The 22,051-nt window shown below is 31.6% G+C and overlaps 1 protein-coding gene across 10 annotated transcripts in view; it reads right to left on the reverse strand.

The window, feature by feature from the left end:
* The window catches only part of Epha5 (EPH receptor A5), a 341,095-nt gene that overhangs the window by 32,358 nt on the left and 286,686 nt on the right, over positions 1 to 22,051 (reverse strand). For all 10 annotated transcript variants that reach the window (XM_058574024.1, XM_058574023.1, XM_046428770.2 and 7 more), the window contains 3 exons: positions 15,541 to 15,608; positions 13,896 to 14,021; positions 13,022 to 13,207 (listed from right to left, as the gene is read on the reverse strand). In XM_058574024.1, coding sequence (XP_058430007.1) covers positions 13,022 to 13,207; positions 13,896 to 14,021; positions 15,541 to 15,608 — 380 coding nt within the window. The remainder of the gene's footprint in view (positions 1 to 13,021; positions 13,208 to 13,895; positions 14,022 to 15,540; positions 15,609 to 22,051) is intronic.

A 22,051-nucleotide genomic window follows, 5' to 3' on the forward strand; every position in this document is an offset into this window, starting at 1 on the left:
ACTTCACTTTGATTTTGCATTTTTAAGTAGGAAAGTCTATCTGAAGTTTTCCTTAGTGTCCAAATTTTATATATATAAACACACATTCATTTTAAAAATGTTCCACTTTGAGTCACAAGTGAATGCTTGACAGGATAATAGCTTACTCAGTCAGTTGGGTGAATGAAATAAAGGGTCATAATGTTAGTAACAGATTGACATTTAAGATAAACACACAATTGCGAATATCAAACCTATTTGTGTAGAAAATGAGTTTATTTTAATGTTGGTAATGATATATCAAATAATATCCAGCAAGCACCTTGAACATATTCATCTTTCTAAGAATTATCAAAAAAAGAACCCTCTTATCTTGTCAAACTGCCCTCTTTATGATGCCTTGAATATATGTTGTACTTTTCCGAATTCTATGTTCTTGCAACTCCTTTTTTATAGCTACTTCCCTTTCCCCTCTCCACCACACTTACTATTTCTATCAACCCCAGTGTTTTCATTCTTCACAGTGCTAGTCTTGCTAAGTGAAAATTTCCTTAGAAATCATCATTTCTGATGGAACTGGTTTTCCTTCTTTGGAGTCTGATATAGAAAAGTAGCCTAGAGGTTAGCTATACACTCCAGAGCCATACTACTTGGTTTTTCCTTTAAGAACAATCACTCACAATGATGGTTGATTTTAGGTCTCAACTTGACTCAATTAAGGAATACCTAGCAACCTAGATAAAACATTATTTTTGGAGTGTCTATTAGGGGGTTCCCAGAGAAAATTAGTGCATGAATCTAATCTGTGAAAAGGATCTGCCCTCTGTGTGGTATATCCACTGGTCAACAATCCCAAAGAGAACACATGCAAAAGGTAAATTGGTCTTTTCTCAAATAATGGGGCTGGACCTTTTTTCTTCTGCCTTGGAAATCAGAACTTGAGGCTCAACAGCCACTGGACTCCAGGACTTATTGCTAACAGCTCCTCCTTCCCTTGGGTTTCTCAGGCATTCAGCATCAGAGTGGGAGGTATGTCACCTGCTTTCCTGGTTCTAAGGCCTTCTGACTTAAACTGAGTCAAGCTACCAGTTTCTTAGGGTCTTACCTTGTAGACACCCTGTCATGAGCCTCCTCAGTAACTGGAATTGCAAGAACCAATTTTGCTCATAGATCCCCCCTCATATAACTATACACATATGCTATTGATTCTTTTCTCTCTGAACAAATCTAACTAATACACTCATTATCGTGTGATATTGGGAAAACCAATTATCTTCATGCTTCAGTTTTCTCATCTACAAAATGAGAACAAAATGGCATCTACCTCAAAGGGTTGTAGTAAGTATTTACTGAGTCTTATGGTTATCTAGGACATTAGAATAGTTCCTATCTCTAAAAATTTGCTAGATAAGTGGTAATATTGTCATGTTATAAATTTTATCAACTTCATATCTGTGAGTTAATGTCCTTGTTAGATATAAAAAAGGGAGAAGAAATCATATTTTATCCTCTATAAAATTGTGACACTTTGTGCATAATATGTCTGAAAGACAAGATGAAAAATACAAAACAAAAAATACTTACTATATGAGGTAATATCTTTAAAAAGGTTGTAAGTTTTAACATTTCACATTAATCTCAGTATATTTTAATATAGACCCCTTTGTTCTATAATAAAAACACACTACATAAAATTTAAGCATTAACTTAAACAATTCAGAGTTAAGGAAAAGAAATTACTTGACAACAAAATTACTAATTTGGAAGGTCATGATTTTACTTTTTATATTATGAAAGGAAACACATTCTATACAATTATGAAATGCATTATAATTAACTTAATGATAATCTCCAGATAGGTATCTGTATTTTACTTGAAAACTGACTATTCAAGATATAGAATTAGAGCTTGCATATTTATACATACTGAAGTTATTAAAAAATGCAAATAAAGATATAAAAAGTTTGAGAATTACATATGAAAAAGCAATATCTAGAAATAATTTTTTTTTTTCATTTCAAGATCACTTAAAACCCATGGTTTAGAATAATAAGATAGGACACTCTAATTTCTCACTTAGATAATTATCTGCTTTTCAAATACTTTAAAGGCAATGTTCTTTTAATGGATTTTTACAGTTTATTTCAAAGGTAGACTTATTTCCTTCATACCCTTTAAAGTTTATAAAACTTATATAAAAGTTCTGTCTAAAATAGTCCATTGGACAAGTCTGTAGATGCCTATGTTAGGTAGCACATTGCGTATGTTCATGGGATCTGCCACTGGATCTGACCCTGAAGAGGGAAGAAGGCAGCTATTAATAACTGTTGAAATCCAGTTATAGAGGCATCATGTGCCCAGGCATCTCATTATAAGAGAGCTCATCAAGTTCAAACATGGTCAGAGCCCTGGGCTTTTTCTTTTCTTAAGGCAGGAAGTGACAGGAAAGAAGGTAAAGTATATTGATTTTAAAACTAGATTGAAATGCAATACTACAGTAGGAAAAAAAAAGAAATGAATGATTTATACTGTATTTGCAAATCACTCGGATGACAAATATAATTATAATTGTATAATTCTAATCGATGATCATGAAGAGAAAAATGTTTCCCATTAATGTTTGTTTTTAATGATATTGCTACACTCATTTAATAGGATCTCAGGCATATCTAATAAAGTCAAAATTATACCTTGGGTCCTTTTGGTCCTATCATTGTATCTCAGAGCCCATTTGAGACTTAACCTCAAGCCTTTTTAAGTGTCCCCAGTTAATATGCTCCTCTTAAAGGTAATAGACACACAGTTTTGACACAGGTGCCTATCAAAATTTACACCAGCCATATAAGCTGGAGTGTCCTGGAACACCCTGCTATTGCTATTCCTGAGAGTCCTTCTTTAATTCAGAAATTCAGATATACCCACAATGTGTCTGAGTATTCACAGAAAAGGAACACATACTGCCTCTGACAAGAGCTTCTTACCAACAGTGTGGAAATATTCCAAAAAAATTCAGAGCTAACAGAGCTAAAAAAAAGTGTGGTTCTGCTACACATCAGCTCTGATCTAACTAGAAGGAGGCATATATTTTGTGGAATCAGCTTGTGTTTCCAGGAAGCCCTGCATGGCTCCTTCACTCTCAAACTGCTAGATCTCTCTCCTAATTACAGAAATCCATTGAGGAGACCCTTGTTTCCTGAGAACACAGTCCTAGCTTTCCCTCCTTGTCACCTCCTAGCAACTTTCTTGACTATAAAGTCAAAACACTAATCTGTGTCTATTGTTATCTGCTTTACCCCATGCCTTGCTTTCCCTATATATCTCCTTACAATACTTTCTTTTATCTCTCTTAGAATTTCTTCTTTCTTTCTATCTTCTCATATTTAGGCTATCTTCTGACTGTTATCGGTCCATAGTAAAGAAAACTATCCCTCAGGACTCCCATGGATCCCCAAATCTGCAAATACTCCTTATATAAAATTACATAGTATTTACATATAGTCTATGAACATCCCCTTTATGCTTTAAATCTTCTCTGGATTACTTATAGTACCTAATGCAATGCAAATAATAAGTAAACCATTATTGTATTGTTTAGGGAATAAAGGTAAGAAAGAAAAGTCTGTACATGTTCACTGCAGAAATGGTTTCTTTCTTGAATATATTTTATCTGTAATTGGTTGAATCTGTGGATGTGCAACATTCAGAAGGCTGACTATATTTACTGCTGCTAACCCAAGGTCTAGGAAGAAGGATTTGGGTAGAAATTCTATGTAAAAGTATTTTTCTCGGGTAGCATTGTATTTTAAATTCAACATAGAATTCACTGAATTTGGAAGATAGAATTTGTACTCTAAAAAGAGAATGTTCTAATCAGAAAACAGTAACACTGAATAACATACAGTTAGAAAGAACAAATGATTATGCTTTAGTGAGGTGGATTCCTTGTACTCATCCTGTGAAAATTTTCAGCTGCTATCATCTAGTTTTAAAAGTTAGATTAATTATATATGACACCATACATCACAATGTTAAGAAAATGTTATTGAGAAATATGAGAGGGACCTAAAATACCTCTCTAATTTCAAATGATGAGGTAAAGGGAATTAAAATGAATGTTTGCAAACAAGTAGGATCTTTTTTGTTGTCGAGAATAACACTCCAGGACCCATTCGATTATTTTTCATGCTTGAGTCATTTTAATGCTAATTACATTTAGTTTGGCTTATGTTTTGTTTCAGTTCCTGCTAGCCTTGGAGAATGACATAGCAATAATTAACGTGGCTACTCTAACCCTTGTAAATTCAATAAAACTGTATAAATCATTTTCCATTATCCAGCTTGAAGTACAGACAAAGAGTAGATCTGCCAATAATTTTGAAAGCATATTATCAAAAATCCATATGAAAAGAGCTCATAAAGCATGTCAAAACATGATTTTAATCACAGAGTAGAGGTTTTATATTACTTTATATTATTTACTGAGGACCCAACCCAGGTGGAGTCTATGAAGCAGAAACACATTATTTGTGGAATTCACCTTTTATGTTGGTAATCATAAAAGAACTCCTATTTATCAATTTATTGAGTGCCTATCTGCAAGGCACTATGATATTATTAATTGTTATTAAAATTCTAAAACCATGATATTACAACAGACATTTTTCAGAGAAAGTGAGTGAGTCTCAGAAAGGTTCAATATATTACTTGACTAGAGCAAGTCATATAAAAAGCAAACTGGGAATATATGGCTATTCTCCTGTCTTCCGTGCTATGATGTCCTTTTGAAATATTTTCTTCAAGTTTTAAATTTTATTTTAAAATCTCACCAATACTTGTTGTGTTAATTCAAACTTGGTAATTATAACTATGCCATACCAAGCTATTTAACCACTGCCAGCAGCTTCTCTCAGTGTTCTATTCTTACATATGATCTTTACATACATATGCTGCAAGCAGGTTATTGTGAAATGATTTTTTGGATTTCATTTTTATCTATCTAAAGTAGTTAAATCCATAGAAGCAGAGAGTAGAAAGGTTTGGGGCGGGGGGGGGGGGGTCAGGGAAGTAGGGAGTTGCTATCAATGACTATAAAGTTACAGATCTGCAAGATAAAAGTTATAGAGGTATGCTCTATAACACTGTGCTTAAAATTATCAATACTGTATTCTAAACTTAATTTTTTCTTAAGAGGATAGATCTCATGCTGTGTGTTTTTTCCCACTATAAAAAAATGAATTTGTTTCCTTACTGTTTACTATTTTGGTGCTAACATCTATTACAAATTTCTAAGAAAGGTGAGAATATGCCACTCCTGGTGAAGTAACTCTTTTTCATCTGATATCTAAAGATTATGCCAAGTAAACTTTGGGAAACATTGATCTAACTCTTGCTCCTGACAAACAGCAGAGGCAAGGCCTGGGAGCTTGTTAGAAATGTAAAATCTCCCTCACCGATGGGATCAATTGAAATAGATTCTGCAATTTAACAATATCCCCAGAGGCATATTCAGTTTTTAGAAACACTAACCAAGACTACATCATAAGAGTTAGAGTTAAATCATGACTTATTTTATTTGCATTTATACTATCTGCTTTTCTGAAACCATTAGTTCATCATTAAACACATGACATCACTTAGGCTACCAGAGAACATTTCATGTAGGACCATCCTAATTCCTAGAAAACAACAGTCACTGGGTTTCTCTTAGAAATACTTTATAAGACTTGTAAAGGATTAAATGTAAGCCAGTGACTATAATTGTATGCCTATAGTTTTATTTCCTTCTACCATCCTATGCGGGCTGTATTCCATTTGGTATACTAACACTTGCTACTTTTTGGAATTATTTTCTTTTTTTTTCTTAAGTGAAAGTCCTTGGAATAACACATATAGGATGAATCAGTTATTAATAGACAGCCATAAATAGGGTCATGTACTTGTGAAAGTATATGATCATACTTAGTAAACAAGAAACAAACAAAATAATAAGCAACAATGAAAACCCAAGGGGTCTGGAACTTAGAAATGTACTTAGATATGTTAATATACTGTTGTCCTGATTTTGGTGGTTAATATGTTAAAAAAAATCATTTATACATTTATATAATTTTAATTTGGGGAAATACAGTAAAATCAAACCCTATCTGAGGAAGGAGCAGAAAAATGCAAAATGTCTCTTTAAGTATAAATTCCAAGCTTTTGAAAACTTCCTTTCATTTCAGATTATTTACATTGACACAAACTTTCTCAATGGATGTTTTTTTTCACATTAAATGGGAATTATAATTTTCCTGACATTTGTGGAGATAGATAATAATTGTAGAGTAAATATGAGTTTCATCATTATTTTAAATTATTTTTTCCAATGAAGTAGAGAATCTAGAGACTATCAAATCTGAAGATTTTATCTTATTAATAATAAAAATGTCTTTGAAATATAAGATTTCATTTACTAATTATTTATGATTTATAGATGACCTATGAGTCATCAAATTTTTATTCCTATAGATTTAGATTCTATCAGAAAGAAATCTCACAAATCTCTCATATTATTTTATGTGTACTTATTAAGCCCTTGTATATGCCATAACAAAGAAAACCCAATACCAATTAAAGAGCTGGCTTCTGTTTGCACTTGATTTTAAACTTATTTCCATCATCAATGTATCACAGATTCATAAAATCTGATTTTGTGCAATGTAAAATTCAATCATACTTGTATTTTAAACATTTTCATTTATATTATCAGAACTAAAAGGAAATCCAACTTCCTATACAATATCTGTAGTTACATGAAAATAGGTGCCTCAGAATTAGTGTGTCCATAAACTGAACTACTCATTATCAGTTACAACCTTGCTTCCCTTAAACATCCCCCTAAGTGACAACTTCTTTCTTGGAAGTTCTGCTATGGTTTAGATATTAAGTATCTCACAAAAGCTCATGTGTGAGACAGTACAAGAGGCTTAAGGTAAAATGATTGTGTTATGAGAACTTTAACTCTTACCCAGCTGGACTTTCTCCACATGATATATTTTTAAGTGCATTTGTTTACACAGTTTCTGTTTCAGTTACCCCAATTAAGCTCTATAAAGGCAGGGATACAGATGTATAATCTCTGGTGGATCCCTGCTGTTTAGTAGAGATAGACATACATTAAGTGATTAATTAGTATTTTTGAATAAATGCATGTTTCTTATCTAGTATACACAGAATGATGAAATATTACCTTGGTTTTATACACTGTTTAAGAGCTTGTGTTTTGGAGCTATGTAGAGCTATTTTAAAATCTGGCATTATCCCTTGCTAGTGTTGTAATATTGGATTAAGTATTAAACTATTTTTATAATGAATAAAATGAGAATAAATAGTGTTTATCACATAGCATTGTGGTACAAATTAAAAGAGATAACATATCAAGATCAGAAAGCTTAGACAATTCTTAAAGCAATGTTAATGACTAATTGTATTAACAACTGATATATACAAGATCCTGTGAAAAGATTCCCAGAGAATTTTCTTCCTATGAATTTTTATTTATTTCTTAAAGCCCCAGGCTTTATAGAATAAAGGCTTTAAAACTAGAATATAAATCATAACATCTTATGTAGTTTTAAATGTTTAACTGTAATTTATATGTTCACTCGATTTATTTCATTGGTCTTTTTTAAAATTTTAAAAACTAGAGCTTTATAGTTATACATAGTAATCGTGTTCATCCCTACAAAATGATACATCAGTGGAATTTGATTTCCTTTCACAATTATCTCTTTTCCCTCCCATTCTCCCTCCTTTCCCTCATTCTCCTTTTTCTATTCTGCTACATTTCTGTTCACTTGTGTATTTATATTTTATTGGTTCTTTTTACTTATACATAAAGGTGAAACTCCCTCATTTATGTCTTTTTTTAAAATTACCTATTGTGTTTATCCCTGTGACAGATACAAAGTGGACTATAAACCTGTCAGTTTCAAGGAACTCATTGTATATTAAAGGTGATAAAATGTGCAGATAGAACTCCAATATAATGTACAGTGTGACAAAGTGCAGAGAAATGCTGCTGGCACTGATAAGATTGCCTCTGGCTAAGAATGCATTTATTCAACAAGTACATGAAGCCTCTGCACATGTTGGGCACTGGTTTCAGGACCTAGGAACCTCTGGCCTCTGTAGCTTTCCTTACGAAGCCTGTGCTTTGTGTAGAATTAAGATGCTTTCCTTCACTTAGCTCTTCAACATTGGGGAGTGTCTACTCTTTACCATGCAGACACTCGGGCTTGAAAGAAAACTGGAGACAGAGGACCTTGATCTCATGGAGAAGGTCATATTGGAATTAAACCTAAAGGTCAAGTAAGAAAGAGGAGAGGACATTCTAAAGCTGAGTGAGGGTATCTCAAAGAAGCATAACAAGAACTCAGTAGAGCATGCTTAAAAAGGAAATAATGGAATATGCAAATGTGAACAAATTATATCAGATTAAGTATCAAAGTATACACATTTTGGTCAGTTTTTGGTAATGAACAGAACAGAAGATCAGGGATTTAGTTAAATTTATCTAAAGACAATATGTGGGGAGTGTACTAAAGTAGGGCAATGCCAAAATGAAAGATTAGCTTGAAGATTGTTGGAATAGCACCAGTTAATATAAAAAGGGAGTTTAAAAAGAATATGACCTTGTAAGACATGATAAATTAATATATTTGAAACATAATTATCGATGTGTGTAATAAGTGAACTTTTTGGAAATATAAGTAACCAGTTGTCATTGGCTGTATTATTTCCTTAGGTCATAGAAAGAGAGATTACTTTATGGTCCCTCTAATATTTTGTTTAAATTTATTTTTATAAGGGAATGGTACATGCTTCTGAATTAAGAAATAAAACTATGAATAATTCCAAGACTTAATATAAATATTCCTTTAGTCAGTGGATAACTTTCCACTGGTGGGAAAAGAAATCTTAAGCAGCTAAACATGCTGCAATGGGAAAATTATAAATTTTTCTCCTTTTTATTTTTTTCTTGAATCTCATTAAATAGTAAAAACTGGCACTGTGTATATTACACTACAGTGTCTTACATTACAGATGAGTCAATTAAGCCAGGACCTTTGGGTTCTTAATGTCATTTGTCACGAAACCCCTCAGAATGAATGAATGAATAAATAAATAAATAAATGTATATAATAAGCATTTGTGTGTGTGTGTGTGTGTGTGTGTGTGTGTAATGTATAATGTATGCTGTGTACCAATAAATCACAGGAAGAATCTGAATGGGGTCTCCCTGATTCAGCAGGTAAGGCAATAACAGAAGAAAGCTGGAGTCTCTCAATGACATCACCCAAAGGAATGTTACTTTAGACTCCCCACCTCAGCTTCAATCAGAAAAATCACAAGATTTAGTTGCACTTATGTCTCATTATCTGTTTGCTGCAGGTTGAGAATAATTGCTGAATAAATTAGCATCAGATCAGAGAGCATGAAATTAAGGACACAAATAAAGTGAGTTGCAACATAGTAAATTAGAAACAAGTTGAAGACTTCCTAAGTTGAACATTTAGAACTACATTTAAAAAGAGGAATTACAGTTTCAATTCCTGTAGGTCAGAAAATTAAAAACAAAGACATATTTTAAGTATTTATATTTTGCTTTCCTTATATGTGTAGATTTATGTTGGGTTGCAACATCAAACAGAATATTTGACCAGAAGGTTGAAAATTGAAACCTAACCACAGTACAAATTTTTTTTATGATATAATTCACAGAATTTGGAGGTAATCTTTTCTTGATATTGATATTTGTTTCTAAAGATAAAGGTTTTTACAGCATATATTAAAATTTTGGCTATATTACTATAAGAGGTTTTCAGAGTTTAGCTCAGTGAGTACTTGCTTACAAAAAACGAAGACCTTGTAATATATTAGGGGTTAAAAAGGTAGATGGATAATATTTACTATTTATGTATTAATGTATTTATTATTTTTGGTACCAAGGATTGAACTCAGGGGCACTCAACCACTGAGCCACATCCCCAGTCCTATTTTGTATTTTATTTTCCAACAGGGTCTCACTAAGTTGCTTAGTGTCTTGCCATTGCTGAGGCTGGCTTTGAACTTGAGATTCTCCTACCTCAGCCTCCAGAGCCACTGGGATTGCAGGCCTGCGCCACTGTACCTGATAAATATTACTTCTAATAGCTTTTTGACATCATCCACTAATATAAAAATATTCATTAACATATATATTAAAATATATAATTTTAGACTATATAATTAAATATAATTTTGTTCACACACACATATGCTTTTGTATACACACATATATAAACACACATTTTAATTTAATCTCTATAATAATCCTTTAAGATAAATATTATTTTCTCCATTTTATGTGACATTGATGTCCAAAATGTTTAAGTAACATCAAGGATTGGCATAAATTCAGAAAAATAGGCTTATATGAATATTTAGGTCATTATCTGCCTCTTCACAGAGCATACATTGTTAAAAGGAGACTAAAAAATATTTGCAAAAGAGATGAAATTAAATGAAAACTTTGATAAGACTTCTGTAGCAAATTAGAGAACATTATAGACTGCTGAAAAAAATCTTATATGAGCACAATATTCAAAAAAAATAAAAGATTCCTTCAGGACTACATGATAAGTGATTTTCTTATGGAGCTAATAGAGTTTGAATAGAATTTTCAAGAAATTAAAATGACAGTAAACTTGATGGTACAAGTCTCAGAGAAGCAGGCAATGAGAAATATGGATATAGAGGAGTTCAGCATAGGAAAATCGATAAATGGATATGTAAAAACTTCATACTTATTGAGTACTTACTCTGTGACATGTCCACTACAAACTTTATCTGTATTAATTCATGTCATCTTCACAATAATGTTATGAGAGCTTTAACATAATCAGTGGATTAAACCACTGATATGGTTTAACTGGGTGGTAACTATAGGCAGGTAGGGTTTGGATGGAAGAAATAGGTTCCTGGGGGTGAGCTTTTGGAGTTTATATTTTGTCTGTCATTAAGATGAGCTCTCTCTCTTCTTCTTGTTGCTATGTTCTGAGCTACTTTCCTTCACTATACCCTTCCTCCATGATGTTCTGCGTCACCTCAGGCCCAGAGCCACAGATTTGTTGGACCATGAACTGAACCTCTGAAACAATGAGCCAAAATAAAAATTTCCTTCTTTAAGTTGTTCTTGACAGGTATTTTGATCACAGCAACACTAAGGTAACTAAAGCACATGATAGTAACAATCATCTGGCATTCCATCTTAATTTATTATAGAAGGTGGATCAACTGCCCACAGAGCTTTATGTTTATTCTGGGTGCTATGAAATCCTAATGAGAATTAATTTTAGGAAGTTAAATTTGATGACCATGAAGGATGAGATGAACATGAACAATTTGCCAAATACTTGCTTACCATTATTATTACTAGTATCATTAAAAACTATTTTATATTAAATAATATGATTCTTGCATAAGAAAGAAATTTACTGAGACTTCTTAATATGATTCTCTCTCAGTATTTTCTTTCTATCTCTCCCTTTGACAGGGCTTTGCTATGTTTTCCGGGCTACCCTCAATCTCCTGGACTCAGGCAATCCGCCTGCCTCAGTTTCCTTAGTATGTAGGAATACAGGTGTATACCAGGGTACTGGCTATTTTAGTATGTCTCTTGTTTTTATAGTATCTAGCTCCACATGCTGTCACTGATACACTATTATCCTTTTGAGATATTTCCTCTCAAATAGAATATAATCATACTCAATGTCTGATTTTATTTTATTGTACTTATGACCATAGTTTTCACACTATATTCTTACTTTGAATAATCCCACACATTCATTGCAGGATATAATCATTATCAAATATCTTTTTTATTAATTTCAAAAATAGTGTTTTCTTCCTGTCTTCTGCCTGTTTCTTTCTTGTCCCAGACTCCTACCTTTGCTTAGCAGCTAATGTTTTTTTGAGTAATATCTTAGAATGCTCTTTTTGTACTATCAGTATACTCTCTGGGTTTCCATTAAGGGAAGAATAATGTTTGGGCAGGTATTCAACTGGAGAAAGAAATAAATCTAAGCTTTGAAGAATTTTTCATATTGAAATAAAAATGTAAATGAATATTAACCCAACTGAAATTACTTTGTTGGTTAAGAACATTATTAAATGCACATTATTTGTACATGTATTTGACAAATATAATCTGAAACTATAGATTAATAGAAGCTGGAGGTTGAACAAATTCTTGAAAGAAAAATCTAGAGAATGATCCCTGCCACAATTTTTTGATGATTTTAGTAAGTAGTCCTTAGACTGATAGGGGTGAAGGAAGGAACCACAATATGTAGGAATGGTAAACAATGAATAGACTAAAAGAAAATAAGGCCACATAAATGCTTTATTGAGTGACTAAAAATTATTTGAAATCTTTTGCTGGGAGACATTCTACACAAACACATTCATTTGCAATACACTAACACACATATAAAATAAACGTGAAATTCTATTTTTTTTAAGAAAAAGAGAAAATTAAGTCTCAAGAAACTTTTCCAATCTTCTGAGGCCATTGCTTTCTTTAGAACTTTAATAATATCTTAATTTTTAAAAATCGAATGAAAGAATGCATCTGGCTATACAAAACTGCTTATGAGTGGCAGTATACCTATGGTTAGAGGATTCCTGTTAAACATTAAACTTCAATTTTCAATGTTTAATTAGTATAAAAAGTGAAAAAGCCAGTAGAAAAAATACACTTTTTTTAACTGCTTCTTTTATCTGAATATATTTTCTCTGACATTGAGTGGGTTAAAGCATACATTTGAAAAAAATAAATGAATATTAATTTCATTGGTGAATAACTGATAAAAACATAACAAAATATGGGACCAATAATATAAATATTACAGAAATTAATGCATTACTGTGGTCAGTTTCTTTCTAACCTAAACTTAATCATCATCTGGACATATCTGTGGTATACACCTGCACTTGTATATTTGCTTGTGTTGTACTTACTTTTGGTCACAACACCTTCTAAATGGATGATGTTAGGATGGTCAAACTGCCCCATGATACTTGCTTCACCCAGGAAATCTCTACGTTGTTTTTCTGTGTAGCCAACTTTAAGGGTTTTGATAGCCACAGGTAGCTCTCTTTTTCCTGGTAGTTTCAAACGTCCACTACAAACTTCACCAAATTCACCTGGTGATAAAGATGGCAAAGAAATTTTGAAAGCTTATTTGAAATTCTTATTCTATTAACACTCTAATAACTCAGAGTTTTAAGACATAGACCAGAAAAAAAATTTTAAAAGGGGAGTTCAAATTTCATTGTGAATATTAACAGAAAGAATCATTGGTATATTAGGAAAAATCATCCACAGATGATCATAAAACATGTTAAGATTTATTAGCTTTATCTGTCTCACCTATAAAAATCTTAATGGAAATGTTAAAAAAGAAATTAAAAGCAACAGCATAAAAAGCACTTACTATTTCCTCTCCTGTCTACTCTAATGAAACTTACTATTAATGAGAAGAGAAAAAAATAAAAAAAGTTTATAGCTGGATAAAAAGAAAACAATTGCTGGAAAAAGATAAACTGAACTATGTGAATACTTTTCTATACAAATTTACTATATGTATACAAAAAATAGATTGAAAAACATTATCTACTTGAAAACATATTTTTGCATTTTTTTTCTTTAATAAACCAGATGTGATTGTTAAGCATGAAGAACACAGAAAGTGACATTACCATGAGATAAATTACATACCACTTTGAAAGCAAGTCAATTATGTAAGATTAAAAACATTATGTGTTAGAGCAGGACAGTGATGTATTACATTCCATAATACAAGCAAAATGTAAGAGTTATACACTGTCATACCTGCTCCAATAACTCTTTCAATGGTGATACATGAAGCTTCAATTTCCTTGGCAAACTCATGGACAGCTTGATTGGGATCCTCATAGGTATGTGGATCAATATAGGTTCTTACACCTGGCAGTTTAACTTTAAAAAAAATGTGTATTAAAATACAAGCTGTGATGGATGAGCAAAAGTATATATTTTATTAACACCCTAACATGGCTTAAATTTGAAGTAACTGAGCTGCAAGGATAAGCCCTCTCCTGAGTTATGAGAGTCCTTTGTATAGCAATGTTACTTCGTAAAATATTTTTAACATCTGGATTGTTGACATACACAAGAAATGCATACATGATGATAAATACAGCTTTCAATGATAATATTCAGACAGTTGGGTTGGAGGCATATCAAAAACATTTGTTTATTAATCTGGACAGCAAAATATTAGTAGTTTATTTGTTGGTTGCTTATTCTATGTTTCACTTAAAAACATCACCAGAGATTATTAATTTGTGTTTTTCAAAATACACTTTAAAAAAATATTTTTTTTAGTTCTATGGATCTTTATTTTCTTTTTTTATTCATATGCAGTGCTGAGAATCTAACCCTCACACATGCTAGGCAAATGCTCTACCACTGAGCTACAACCCCAGCCCCCAAAAGACATTTTAGTTGTAGATGGACACAATACCTTCATTTATTTATTTATTTTTATGTGGTGCTGAGGCTCAAACCCAGTGCCTTGCACATGCCGGGCAAATGCTCTACCACTGAGCTACAACCTCAGCCCCTCAAAACACATTTTAAAAGAACCTTCTGGTGGTATGGTACAAAGAGCTTAGTAGAGAAGTCAAAAGAAAAAGAGCTCTACTTCTCCTTCTGCCTCTGTCACTGCATGACTTTACCCCAACCTTTATGTTCTTCGAGTTTCAGTTTATCTTCTTTAAAGGCTACTGATACTACCCAAACAGTGCATTTTGAAGTTAAACAATATTAAACGAGATAGGACTATGAAATGGACTCATGCTTTCCATAGGTAATAGTCATGGTAGAGTGGCAAAAACAAAGAAAAAAAAATTTTCCATTTATCTGGCAAATCACCTTATGCTGCACTATTTAGAGGAAAATGAACATATTAAAATACTATAATTAAAATTCATTTAGATTAATTTTATAAGCTCATTATAAAAACTTGATTTTATGCTCTTTTAAAAATGTAGTTAATGCTTTTCAATTTGAACTAAGGCTGCTGCCATCGGATCTATTCACAGAAATTCATACTATATAATGCTAGAAGGAATTGAGAAATTTTATTCATTTAACCTGGTGGTTATGTAATGATAGATTTCTATACAGTGTGTTGCAAGGAATTAGAAGTAGCCTGGGAATTTGATTTGAAATGTAATAACTTTTTTATATTAGGCCAAAATTTTTATTTTAATAATTATAATGAGAACATTCTTTAAAGAATTGAAGAAATCCTCCAGTTAATGCCTATAGCCAGTCAGCAAAGCTCAAGCCCATATTCTTTGTAAGAATGTGAGAGACTTGCTTTTATAACAATATTTTTGACCAGGGATTATAAATCCTCTAACCTAAAAAGAATTCTAAATAACAATAAAATTCCTCCCCCACCCTTTTTTTTTTTTCACAATCTGCTTACTGTGCCCATTATGAAAATGCATCTTTTCCTCTTCTGGATCTTGCTTTGCTTTGCTGTAGCCACATCGCCTGGAACAAAGTAAGCTGCAATTAACCACATCTGAAGTGGTGAGTCAACCACATCAAGCCCAAAGCATGAAACACAACTGAAATTACCACACCCCTGAACTGATGTTCAGACTCCTATAAGAAATGCCATTCAAATTCCTTTTGAATGAAACCTCTTTTTTTTTTTTCCAGCCAGTATTCCTCACTCTCAGCAAATAATCTTGTCTAGATTTCGTTAAGAGGTCTGAAGCCATACAAACCTATGTTTTAAGTTCACTTTACCACATACCATACTCCAGACATTTTTTTCTGTTCTGTTCCTCTTACTTTTTTAACCAGCTCCCAGGCCATTATCTCTTTGAGGATGAGTTGCCCAACATGTGCCTCTGAGCTAACTGTCTCCAACCTTCAGCACCTGTCTTGAATGTTTTTGGTAATTTTGGTTTTCCCTTCTTGTTATAGAGACTTAAGTTGCTCCAACAGCTGCTTTCCATTCTTATCTACTCAGATCACCATGAAAATTTACACAACCTATACCTATCAGCTCTATTCCCTAAATCTTAATCTCTCCTGATTTTATCAACTATTCCCTAATTGTGAACTCCTTGCAATCTGCTCTCCTTTCTAATAAAAATCTGTTCAGAGGTTCACTAAAAACAACTTAAACTCCAACCCAAAGCCTTTCTCTTAGTTTTTAATCATTCTTGATGCACTAAAATCCAAAAATATTCTCCAACACTCTTGTTCCTCTCTATATTTATATATGGACATATCCAAAGGTCCTCTGCATGAACTTCCCTATTGCTCTCCTTTTAATCCATTCATTTCATCAATGTATTTAAACCAATATCTCTCTTATATAATTTATTTTGAGGATTTATTCTTATTTCTGCTAGATTTATTTTATTTACTTATCTGTATTCCACTGTCATTCAAACTCAATAGTCCTGAAAAGGAAAACATTATATCTCTTTACCCTCCTTCAGTTATGATCCATTTTATTTTTCTGTTATTAACAGTAATATAGCCTTTGTCCCTTAAGGCTACATTAATCTTAAGGGACAAACTCCTGGAGTGAGCTAGATCCTGATTCTACCCTTCACAACAAATTAGTTACCAAAAAATATTATGCAATGTAAATAGTTTACAATCCAACTCTTCTTTTTCCTCAATTAACTCTACCACTTCCTCAATTAAGGCTCTGTTATTTTTCATTTGGGTTATTATAAATGCCTTCAAAATAATGTTCCTCCACTCTATACTCTATAATGCTTTTCTTTGACTATGGTAGACATGGCTACAACCAAAGTACTGAATATTTTTTTCTATTAAATAAGATTCTTACTAAAATTTTTTCAAAAAAATAAGAATGTAAATATTCCTAAGTATAACTTCAACTCACATTTTCTGCATTATCTTCCTCCATTGCTTTCAAACATTTGTTCGTATTGGTTTCTTCACCAAGGATTTTAATTCTAACAATGTTCAACTATCATAGTCTTGTTTGGTTTTTCCCTTCATATTTCCCTTGAAACACCAATTTAATGTAATTTCCCTCTGAACAAACAGCTTTATCTACTCCTCTTCTGATACAATTTACACTCTATAGCACAATAGAGGCATTGGAGTAAGATTTTTAGCTTTCCTAGTATTTTTCTGCTTCTTGAATGGCAGCAACTGGTATTCATCTATAAACTCCTGATTCTGAGTGGGCATTAAACAGTTTTATCATGTTGATGAATGAATAGATGGAATGAGTGAATGATACTTTGTGTCTACACAATGACAGGTGTTTAGAAAGAACTATGCTGATGAATACTGAGTCAATGTGGTACATGATTGACCATATAACATTAAACAACTAACTAAAATGAGAATATTTAAATTATTTTTGGTGAAACTCAAAGGAAGTGATTTTACTATTCATAAGATTCCACCACAAAACTGAGTTCATTGCAAATAAATTTTTCATTTATTAGTTCATTTAAGAAAATACAGTCAAAATGGTAGATTGATGAATTATTATCATTATAAGATTGGCTGAAAACTACTATGTGACAGAAATGAAGTGTACAATAGACATTTACCAACAGAATGTTCCATATTCTGGGGTATTTAAAAAAATTCTATATTTTGATCTAAAAATATGACACATTTTGTTCTGTCATTTCCATAATTTACATATATATTAGGAATTGGTCAAAACCTCCAATCCTTAAGCCACATTTTGAAAAAATACAGTTGTCTTTATTATATTAAGAAACTGGTACCTTATTAGAAAAATACACCTAGAAAATTTTTGAATAAACTTGAAATAATATACTTAATACATATAGTATTCTTGGGTGAGGAAAATATACTACAGAGATCTGGTGACTTTTCAGATAGATGCATTTGTCCTTCAAGAGCCCTTAATTCATTTTGAGTCACCTCATCACAGTGAAATGGAGAGAAAAAACAAATACATGAAATTATATTTGGTCTGTTCAAGCTAAGATTTATGTTACTTTAGTACATTTTTCATAATTTTTAGTTATTTCATTTTTCTTTTGGGTTTTAATGCATGCACCTCTAGAGAGAACATTTATTGATATTTCTTTTTACAATGCTTTAAATACAATTGTGTGAAATCACCCTGAGATTCATGTTATTTAAATACTGACAAAAGACTTTGTTAGAAAAATTCTAAGGAAACCAAAAAGAACACATATTCTTTCAGTTTACAAACATCCATTCTACCTTAAACTCTCATGTCCAAAGAATAAATAAATAATAAGCTTTCAAAATGGTAATTTCCAATAGCCTTTACCATTAAATAGCCTCCAGGTATTTAAATTGTATGCAAATTTCTCATATGGAAATGGAAATAAAACATTGTATCTCCTCTAAAAAATGATTTGGAAATACCTTGGTGTGAAGCAGTTAAAATTTTATTACCTAGGGTAAGAGTCAGGAGGGCAATAGAAAGGAGTTATTTTCGACTATGGGCATCTCTAGAGCTCTGTAACATATACGGCTGCAAGTCACATTAACATATAAAATTAAGTTCTGGAACCCTCCAAAGCATCATTAAAACAAGCCTCAACAAGGTACAGAAAGTAAAAGTACAGCTGGTGAAGATTGGCACTCAAGCAGTGGTTCAGCCTCATTAACAAAGCATGGCAAGGAAGCCAGCTCATTCTAAGTCATCTTCTGTTCTTGCTCCAGATGCATAATTTTAACCAATCAAACAAAGTCAATAAACATGTCATTCTGAACATAAAATAAGCCTCCTATTTTCTGAGTTACTTTTTTTCTGAATGAAAAAGAAACAGTTTCTTCATCCTGCTTTATATACCAATTTTAATTCATGTTCTAGAAAACAAGATACTTTTATAGATGGGTTTTATAAAAGAGATATAATATTCAACTAATATTTATTCATTAATATTTATTACAGTCCTAGAGAGAGGTGCTTGATATAAAAAATATAGCAATGACTTTAAGGGTAAATGTATACATTGTTCCATTTTCTCCCATACCTATCCTAAGGAGTTTGGCAACACATGCCTGATAATATTCATGTGGATCTTAAAAACCCATTCAAAGCCACCATATTTAACTTGTATATTTGAAATTTCCATAATACATGAAATAGAAAACAATAGTTTTGTGTATAAATGGAGGTGCCAATTAATAATTTAGTTCTCGGTATAAATTTAGGATATGATAATAAATTTAAAATATTAATGTCAAACACTCCAGAGTACCAAGCAGTGCACAGGATCACTAATTTACTAAATGGCACCCTTGTGGCCAATGAGATAAGACAAGTGAATAGAATAGCCAAAAGAGTATGAATCCTTACTCAACAACAGCCTCCATACAATCGTATTTTGTTTTTAACGTTTTAGCCAAAAGAAACAAATACTGAATAATTATTTTCAAATTAATCTAAATAAGAATAGGTGGGCTACAGTGGTAGAAGGGAGAATGGTTTTGAATTTTGATTTCTTTAAAAGAATAAGAACATGCAGTGCTTGACTATGAATCAGATACTCCTGTATTGCTTCTCTAATTTCCAGAATATTTAAGAAATAATCTTTCTACACTTTAAAGTAAAAATGTTCCAAAAAGAAAACTCCAAATTATAATATTCACCTCTATGTGTTTTTCTCATGGAAAAATAAAAGCACTTAATTTAGTCTCTTTTAAAACTACATTTCTTAATCTGCCATAATAATGATTTCAACCACTGTATAATGTTGTATTTAAAGATTTTTATTTTTGGAATCTTGAAGATAATAGGTTATAGCTTTTGGGAAAAGACTTTGACGTTTTCATTTCAGAATTCTCTCCAATTAAACAAAGGTAGTTTTAATAAAAATTCAGCTAACTCAGTCTCATAAGATAAAGAAGCACATGAACATTGCTTTTAATATATTTAATTCACATTGAAAATAGGTGAAATTTTATTTATGTTCGAGCATTCTTCCACAAGAATGGGACAGACATTTAGGATAGCTTGCCAGCACAACCTCATGACTCTCATCCATATTTCCTTCATTTGTAATACCTGGACACTAGAGTTTGAATTCTCTATAGATAGATCTACAAAAACAAAGCGTGCAACTAATCTGTCACTACTTATTGAAAATTCTTAAGTATACTTTTCAATAGAAATATACTCATCCTGAAAACATAGACTCCTTGAACCCAGGAATGATGCAATTGAGTCACCATCTCCCATTTGATCAAGGTCACAAACCATCCTGTGATTAGTAGCATATGAGAAGCTAATTTATCTTATTTTATGACTTAGATGTTATTGTTATCTGTACATTCTAAAAAAAGATAAGAAAGTCAAGTAACACCTTCAAAAATATACAGTACACATAAATTTGTAAATCTTCCATTTTTGAATTCTCAAAATCCTTTTAGAATTACCTAGTAGGAAGACCTGTAATTTTTCAAATACTTAGACTATTTTCAAAATTAAATTAAATTTTAATTCACTTAGAATTGTTATATAACATTTCACAAAATATGACATATGAGATTTAATTTCCCTTTTTCCAACAAGTATTGTTCTAATGTTAGAATGGGTAATTTCCTATTAACTTTTAACTATTTCATAGATGTTCTCTGAAAATCTTAGAGTAGACTCATTTATTATCTCTTACAATCTGAAGTTCTACAGTATTTTTTTTTTAAAGGGGACCTTGGAGAAATTCTTAGTTACATTTTACACATCAAGCCTTCAATTGGAATTTAATATGTTCAGCACATATTTCAAGTACAAAAAACTCTAAATGGAGGTCTAGAATTATAACAAAAGATTTTTTTTATTTTTTATGCTACTTTTATGCTTTCTAAAAGGGAAGAATACTTATGTACATTTCCGTGACTGACATCTTGTAAGAATGAATAAATAGTCTCTGAAATGTATATGTGAAGGTAAAAATCTTCCTACTTCAAATTATTATAAACTTATGTACTTAATATAAAAAGAAAATAGTTTGTTGAAAAATTTAGATAATAATGCTTCAAAAAATTCACCTTTGGCCAGAGATGTTTGTTTTTAACAATTGCATTATAAAATATTTTAATATCTGCATCTTAAGAGGAAGTAGAATTTATCTCATTACTGGTTAAAAATATTTTTAAATAAGAAAGTTGGTTTATTTAAAAAAATGAATGATTTTCCAAACAGAATAGGCAAGTGCAAAAAATAACAATTCAACATCTCTAATTTCAAAATACTTAAAAGTTTTTTTCCTTTGACACTTAAACCCTTCTGAAGAAATACTAAAGGACACATAAACACTTTAAAGTATGAAAAATAATGAACAAGGGTAATACACTGGTGTATTTGAATTTAAGAAATCTAGAAATGGCTATTTTGGAGACTCTAGGATATTTCAGATTGACATAAAAATAATATACTATGGATTGATATTGGTTTCCATCAGCCCAAACACGAGAGACTTCAGGAATAAATGGTAACATTATTTTAGAAATTAAATATCTATTTTATGTCATATATGATTAAATTGATTACAATCAATTCAACATTCCTTGTTTGTGAAAAAAAATTATTTTGAGATGTGAGACAATGACTAGACTCTGAGCCAGATATGAGGGCTTAAAGGCACAGGCCATTGAAAAGAGTACCTTTGCTAAAAATGTTGGCAGTTGTAGGGAAAGGACATTTTAATTTTAGGCATATGACTAGCAATCAGAAATATTACAGAAATAACTATAGAAATATCTACAGAATCACAGTAGATTTCAGTCGAAGCAGGGAGAATATCTGGAATATTAACATGATGTTTATGGATGTCATAACAAAGCAAACAGTTACAAGTCATAAAAATAATTTAAGACCAAGGATGAAAGATGGAAACATGTAAAAACAGATCTCACATTTTAAATAGTAAAACATGCCATGGGAAAAATAGTAGATTGTGCCTTTCTGGAGGGAA

The sequence above is a fragment of the Marmota monax genome, unplaced genomic scaffold (assembly GCF_021218885.2).
Source record: "Marmota monax isolate L192 unplaced genomic scaffold, Marmota_monax_Labrador192_F-V1.1 WCK01_AAM20220418_F8-fsc00132, whole genome shotgun sequence".
Taxonomy (NCBI): Eukaryota; Metazoa; Chordata; class Mammalia; order Rodentia; family Sciuridae; genus Marmota; species Marmota monax.